The sequence below is a fragment of the Fukomys damarensis genome, unplaced genomic scaffold (assembly GCF_012274545.1).
Source record: "Fukomys damarensis isolate Sample0158 unplaced genomic scaffold, DMR_v1.0_HiC HiC_scaffold_5, whole genome shotgun sequence".
Lineage (NCBI taxonomy): Eukaryota > Metazoa > Chordata > Mammalia > Rodentia > Bathyergidae > Fukomys > Fukomys damarensis.
Window position 1 is genome coordinate 67,198,350 of NW_022900917.1, and position 7,868 is coordinate 67,206,217.

General features: G+C 42.0%; 1 protein-coding gene across 6 annotated transcripts in view; it reads left to right on the top strand.

The window, feature by feature from the left end:
- Nucleotides 1-5,821, top strand: part of Tbc1d31 (TBC1 domain family member 31) — an 86,187-nt gene extending 80,366 nt beyond the window's left edge. For 3 of the 6 annotated variants that reach the window (XM_010605587.2, XM_010605581.2, XM_033760845.1), the window contains 2 exons: nucleotides 3,153-3,248; nucleotides 5,523-5,821. In XM_010605587.2, coding sequence (XP_010603889.1) covers nucleotides 3,153-3,248; nucleotides 5,523-5,653 — 227 coding nt within the window. In that variant the 3' untranslated portion in view covers nucleotides 5,654-5,821. Of the gene's footprint in view, nucleotides 1-3,149; nucleotides 3,249-5,522 lie in introns of all 6 variants that reach the window. The other 3 variants (XM_010605579.2, XM_010605583.2, XM_010605584.2) reach the window with 1 other exon arrangement.
- Nucleotides 5,822-7,868: the final 2,047 nt, after the last annotated feature.

A 7,868-nucleotide genomic window follows, 5' to 3' on the forward strand; every position in this document is an offset into this window, starting at 1 on the left:
AAAAAAAAAAAAAAAACCACTAAATCTGCTGGAGGATAGAGTAGGTAGAATTCTTCAAGACATTCGTGTAGGTAAAGACTTTATGAACAAAACCACCCCAGTAGTACAGAACTATCATAAAGAATCAAGAACTTGGATTTCATTGTACTAAAAAGCTTTTGCACAGCAAGAGAAATCACCTACAGAGTGAAGAGATAACCCACAGTGTGGGGGGAATAAATTTGCCAGCTGTTCCTCTGACAAAGGAGTACTATCTAGAATATATAAAGATCTCAAAAAAAAAAAGTCTCCCTCAAATTTAAAGACTCAAACCAAAACTGGGCATCAGAAATGGATACACACTTCTCAGATGAAATAGAAACAGCAAATCATGAAAAAATGTTCAGCATCACTGGTCATGTGAGAGTTGCAAATAAAACAATGCTGAGATTCCACCTCATTCCAGAAAGAATAGCTATTATCACAGAATCAACCAATAATAAATTCTGCTGGGGCTCTGAGCGAAAAGGAACCCTTTTGCACTGTTGGTGGGAGTGTAGACTGGTGCAATCACTGTGGAAATTAGTGTGGACAGTTCTCAAAAAACTAAAACTAGAGGTTCTGTTTGACCCAGCTATTCCCCTTGGTATCTTCCCAAAAGAATTAAAAGCATCGTACCACAGTGATATATGCACACCCATATTTATAGCAGTACAGTTTGCAATAGCTGAATCTCGGAAACAACCATATGCCCATCAACAGATGAATAGATAAAAAGATGTGGTTGTTTTATATAATGGAGTACTACTCTGCCATAAAGAAGAACAAGCTTGAGACATTTCTAGGTAAATGGATGCACCTTGAGGCCATACTTTTAAGTGAAATAAATCAGATACACACGTTTAAATATTGGATTATTTCTCTGTTGGGAGAATCTGAAAGTGGAAATAAGGACCAAAATGTATAATAGATATTGAGAAATGAGAAGAAAATGTTCACGTGAGAAGGGAAACAATGGAGAGGGGAGGGAGAAAGGAAAGAAATGACAAGGTACAAAGAAGGATAAAATAGAAACAAAGCTTTTGTAAATGAGGGGAAGAAGGGTCAAAGTGGGGAGTAGGAAAAAATACATCATGTTTACGTACAAATTCACTATGATGAAGGTGATCATTATATCTAAAATGTACTACTAAATGTTTTACCAAAAAAAAAACAAAAAAACAAAAAAAAAAGCTCCAATCAAGAAAAGTCTCACCAGGCGTGGTGGCTCACGCCTGTAATCCCAGCACTCGGGAGGCTGAGGCAGGAGGATCGCTGTAAGTTCGAGACCAGCCTGCACTACATAGTGAGTTCCAGGTCAGTCTCCACCATATAGTGAGACCCTGTCTCAAAAAAAAAAGAAAGAAAAGTCTCGTCAATCTTGTTAAACTGTTGTACTCACAGATCCGTGGTCCTTGACATCTCTTTAATCTTCTAGAATGTGATTTGTTCCCAGAGTACTATTTCTGGTTTACTTTAGTAAAAACATGTACTTTATCAATAGCTGGTCCTCCAAACCACAAGGATTCTTCCTAAAAGAGCTAGTCAAACATTAGGTCTTGATACAAGGCTTATGATAGTATCTACTGAAAGATCAAAACTGTAATTTGAAATCCTGAAATACAGAGTACAGGAATGTGGAATTCTTATTATATTCTATATTGTTTCAGTCTTTTATAATGTATATGCATTACTTTTTAAATAACCACTGATATGTAATTGACATGCTATAAAATGTATCTACTTAGATTGTTACTGTGTATTAAGAAATATATTCAGCTTGCGTGTGGTGGCTATGCCTATAATCCCAACACTCAGTTGCCTAAGGCAAGAGGATTGTGGTGAGTTCAAGTCCAGGCTGAGCCACATAGAAGACCCTGTCTCAAAAAAAAAAGTTCATGTACTTAAAAAATGTGAGAAGTTACAGAATCCCTCCCTCATGGGAAACTTCCTACACGTTGGTCCCTCTGCCTCAATCATGGCTTCCCCCGCATGGTCCTGAATTTTTTTACCCTCCTAAATTTCACCATGAGAATTTATTACTAAGCATCCAGTTTTAAAAGGGTCAGTATCCAAAGATCCGTCTTTCATTTCCGTAATTAGAGTGTATAAATTTAGCCAGATTCCTGTATCCCGAAAACCAGGATGGAAACGGTCATTCTGATTACGGTGTCATTGTGAGGGGAAGAGCTCAGTCTCAGGTTGTCTCAGCCTAGAACGGAGGCCCTGGGAAGTGGAAAGTGAGAAGGTACCGATGACGGAGCACCTGTTTAAAGGCTTGCCTGGTATCAGATCTCTACTAGCAAAAGCAGGACATTTTTATTATCTCCCGGAAAACAGAACCTTCTAGTTCTTGCTTTGCCACCCCTAAAATTAGAGGTCCCAAGACTTAAATTGTAGCTGAATTGATGTGAAACACACAGTGATATTGGCCCAAATTTTAAGATAGAGAAAGGATTTGAACAGACTTTTCTCCGGAGAAAATATACAAATGGCAGGTGTGCACATGAAAAATGTTCAACTTCTTTAGTCCTTAAGGGAAGGGAAATCCCCATAGAAGCCACAATGTTGGAGAAAAAAAAAAGAGTCACCCAGGGTAACACATCACGCCCACTAGGTTGGCTATCATCAAAAAGATAAGACCTCATTGAGGACCAAAGAAACCGGAACGTAGGTGGGAGTGTTCTGCCACTTCAGGGAACACAGATTGGCGGCTCCTTAGATGAAGGTGACTAAATGGCCCAGCAGTGCCGCTCCCTGGTATACTGTAGCCGTAGGAGCTGAATGCATGTAACACCCCCACATGAACGTGCATGGCATCATTACCCACAACAGCCAAAAAGTAAGAACTGCCCACATGTCCTTAATGAGGAATGATAAAACGTGGTACATCCGTACAGTGGGATCTCCTCAACTGATAGTTGGCGTTTTTGTTTTAGCTATTTTGTTTTGTTTTCAGACACTACCACAAATTCAGCTTGGCTTTTAATTCTTATGACACTTTCCTTACCTCTGAATGACAGCAGTATTCTTCTCAGAAGAAAAAAGAAAGGGTTTTTAACCATGCTTGGCAACTTTTACTCTCCAGCGGCCACTTGGCATTAATAAAGGCTGTCTTCTCACTTCTTCAGCAGAAGGACACCGGCTGCAAAGTGAACAACAGGTCACCTCACACTGTCTCCCCAGAACTTCACAGATAAAGGACATTTCTGAAATGGACTCAGCACAGAGTAAGTTGAAAAGCAAGAAAGCTTTCTTCGATTGTCTTACCTTTCACAATTTGTAAGTAAAATTGTGGCTGGAATGACAATATAGCATAGTGGTGCTTTCTTCCCAGATGCTGATGCTGTAGTAGGAAACCTGCTGGAGCCAGCCAGAGCCTCCCCAAGGTTGGGGAGCACTGCAGACCCACCCAGAAAGTCCCTGTGCTCCACAGACGAGCACTGGCACTGGCTTCTGCATCAGCCAGCCAGCGAGTTGGGGGCCACTGCAGAAGCTTATTGGGGACTTGGTAACAACCTGAGAAGCATAGATATTTCCCCACCCCTGCAGAGATAACCTCAGGGCTGTTTTTCAGAGCGGTCGCATTTGTGGGTTTTCTTGACTCCTCTGGCCTGGGCTTCTTCCAGCAATCCCTGGAGAGAGATGTGGAGGCAGGCTATGGGGGCTGGTTGCTAGGCTGGCGGGGTGGCTTTTGCCCCCTTGGACTCTGTGCTGGTGGTTGTTTATCTTTTGAAGAGACAGGGAGGGAGCATCTTACAGAAAAGTAGTCACAGCTTCAGCACAAAAGAAGTGAACACATTTCCTGGTAGAGTTTTTATTTATAATAAGTAAGGAGAGGACAAGAAACTCCTGTTAGACTTTCTTTCAACTCATTTCAGTGAAGCTGCCATGTAGAACGAGGCAAAATTTCATTAAGGTCTTTTAATTGTTTTAAAAGAACAAACTTTTGGGGCCAGGGATTTAGCTCAGTGGCACCATACCTGCCTCACAACCACAAGGTCCTGAGTTCAATCCCTGGTACGGCAAAAAAAAAACTTTTAGGCTCTGGGGATTTAGCTCTGTGGTTCCACCACCTGCCTCACAAGCACAAGGTCCCGAATTAGATCCCCATTATAAAATAAATGAATAAATAAAAACAAACTTGTATTTATATGACTATATAATTACTTTAATACAAGTCATAAGATTCCAGTATTATGTAAATTAACTCATACTTTTATGTGCACCTATAAATTATGCACCAAAATATGAATTAAACCCAAATTCATTCATGAATTAAATAAAATACAAGAGTTTTCTGTTATACTTTATTCTGACACATCAGGACATCCACTGTTGTTCTTTTTTCAGTTCTCAGGGTTTCCTGGGCTGGCCTCAAATTCCTGAGCTCAGGCAGTCCTCCCACTTTAGCCTCCCAAGTAACTAGGACTATAGGCCTGCACATTGTACCTACCAGAAGTAAAACTTTTAACTAGATAATTCTGAATCTGAAAATGGAGTGAGAATTGGTCAAGTTTATGTGAAAGCATAAATGTTGTATTCCTTTAGGTAAGAAATTAGTTTTTTCAGGGCCAGGGGTTTGGCTCAGTGGTTCCGCTGCCTGAGTTCGCTCCTCAGTACCAAAAAAAAAAAGAAAGTTGTTTTTCAAAATTGAAGCGGAGTAAATAACTAAATTTCAGGAAGTTTTGTGGGGGTTTTTGTTGTTGTTTTGGTTTTTTTGTTTTGTTTTGTTTTGGTACTGGGAATCGAATTTAGGCCCTTGCACTTGTGATGCAGGCAGTACAACAGGAACTCTATTTTTAAGTTTTGTTTTTTTAATTCCAGTATTTACTAGCGTCTCAGTCAATCTGAAATGGCTCTTACACTTGAACAGATTATACTTTTTTTTTTTTTTGGTACTGGAGATCGAACTCAGGACCTTGCACTTGAGAGGCAGACAGCAGAACCACTGAATTCAGTCCCCAGCCCCAACACTGTACTATTTTAATCATGATTCTGGACTGTCCTGGTGTTAGTGGCAGTTCGAAGCATTTCATTATTTTTCTTCTTGGGAAAGTAGTCATGGAACAAACTTCACAATGTGCAACATTACTATTAACCATCATAAAAAAAGCTTACTGTTTTGAAGAACTCAAATTCTCTTTTACTCAGGCGTTGTTCCTAATTTACAAATTTTACAACTGCTGAATAACCAAAAGCAGTTCTCAGACAGCATTCATTCAGTACAAGTAAAGATTTGGCTGATAAATAGATATGGGACCAGACTGTACGTTAGGTTTTTTGGTTTTTTGTGGTTTTTTTCCCCCAAGAAATTTGGCTTTCAGAATATTAATTTTGTTATTGATTTTTATAGTACATTTACCTTCAAAAGAAATTCCACAGTATTGCTAACATTAAAAAATTGACCGCTGCCTGCCTTATAAGCTCAAGGACCCAATTTCGATACCCAGTACCAAAACAAAAAAATTGAGCTACTGCTAATTTTAAGTTTTGTTTTCAAGTTTCTTTAAATCGAAAAACAGAATGGGACAGCATGGAACCGAATCTCATCCAGAAAGTGAGAAACCTTCGCCAGAGACTCACCGCCCAGGCTCGTAACCAATGCCAGAACCCCAGACTTCTGGCTGCATAGAAGGCAAGTCACCTTGGGGTACTCACAGAGGGACAAGTCAAGCCTGTCTGCAATCAGTGACTCCAGTTTTTATAGTAAATCTCTATAAAGACAGCCTTTGTATAGGAAAATATTTCCATAAAATAATGTGTTCCATTTAATTTTTATACTTTTTAGCGTGTAAATAGCTTGAATTTTTAACAATAAAGTTTTCAGAAACTTGAAACTATGTTTTATTCTCAAATTGAAAGACCAGAATAAGCATCAGTACCTCTGGCAGATAAAAGTTGATTTTAAAGGTAAATAGAGGAATAAAGAATGGGAAATCACCTCAGCAGCTATGCAGCAGGACTGAGAGAACTCAGCAGCCACTGCTGCCCTGTGGACAGCCTCCTCCCAGCCGCAGCTGGGGCCCTGGCTTTGCTGCTCCAGCTTCTGCCCTTGCTTCTCCTCTCAGCTTCCAGCAGAGCTGGCGACGCGTGAACTGCTGTGTGGGTCCTTTAGGTCACCTGCGCATGCACATCTCCTCAGCAGGGCTTGACACGCGGTGACTGCCATGCATAAGAGGGACTTTTCTGGGGTCTCCACAGGACAGAGCCTGCTCTCTGTCAGGGGAGCACTCTCTTGTCCAGCAAGCACAGTCCTATTGCAGTGTCCTGTTGCTGTGTGAGGCGTGGACTTCCCGAGAGCAGTTTCCTCACCCGTCCTCTGTAGTCTACACAGCTGTAATATCCACATTCACGTCACAGGCTGACCTGGGAGTGGCAGGAGCTAGAAACTGCTTGCTCCCCCAGAAACATTCAAATTCTAACATCCTGCAATCCTGCCTGAGAATCACTGTATATTGCTAATTCTTTACCTGTTAGGTTCTTTACTAGAATTTATACCTGCTCCACTTGCTTTTTCAGTGACACACACACACACACACACACACACCATTTGCGTACTCCTTATTAAAAACTTCAGTCCTTCCAGCAAGTGACTCATGAATACTTTCAACCAAGTGAAGTTCTTCAGTTTCTCCCAGTGAGTCATCTGGATAAGTCACTGCCTTAGATTTCAGACACTTGCATCACATGTGTTTGGCTGGCATTTCAAAGGTTATCACATTTAATGAATACATAAAATACATCTGATTACCTCTTCCTGTTTCATGACATCACACTCTCCCCAATTTATTTATAATATGGATTTTTTTGTTGTTAAGAGTAGGAAAATTTTATTGAGGGAAAGAAAGCTGCTGAGAGACAGAAGGGGGACCAGAAAGTGGGTTGCCCGCTCACCCTCATTTTCAAAGATGTTATGCAGCAAAACCATGCAGTGAGGTGGGTACAAAGTGGGACAAAAACTGTAAGACCCAATGGAAAATTACAAGGTGGCCGTGAGGTGGGGTGAAACCATGACCGACCAGTAAGATTCCAAGTACAAGGTTTTTTCAGTGAGGGTGGGGGTCAGGGATATTTCCTGGAAAGGCTAGGCTAAGACCTTGGCCCCCCCACCCAGGTGATTGGAAGCTATTTGAAATATCAATCACTGCTATTTATCCTAGTAGGTGTAGTTTATCTCCTTTTACAATCCTGGCCACAGTGAACGCATCTTGATTGTCCTTGGTGTTGGCTCCTTGAGGACGGCCCTGTCTAATGCCTACAAGACATCTAACTAACTTACCTATCTGCTAGTCCCCTCTGAAGTGCCCCTAACTGCTGAGCGTCAGAGGGCGGGACAGCTGAGGTTGTTTCCGGCTGAAGAGGATTGCAGTTGTGGATCAGCCTTTGCAGTTACTCTCAGAGGGGCTGAAGGACTTCGGTAGGCGCCTGACACTGTCATCCTGGCAGCTGCATCTCTTTTTAAGCCTGGAGGACAAGCTCTGTTAGAATTTCTTGCACGCAGGCTGCATTTAGAAAGTTTCTCTCCGGGACTCCCACGAGTGGATGTTGGCTAAGTGCTGGGCTTCCGCTAAACCTCTTGTCTGACTGGGAGGTGCTTTTCCCAGTGTGAAGTCACACTGACTTGGGTAGAGGACTCCTCGTATTTATTCACATTTTAGGCTTTCCCTCCAGTACGTATCCGACGTTGATCAAGACTCGGAGCCGGCACCTATGAGTTGCTCTCTAGGTCCTCTTCCTCGGGTTATGAGGGCGGGGCCCAGCTGCACCCCGCCGCCAGCCGGTTTCCGAAGGTGGGTCCGCCGCTACCACTTGGTGTGCAGAGCCGAGCAGGGAGAGGGGGCGCCTGG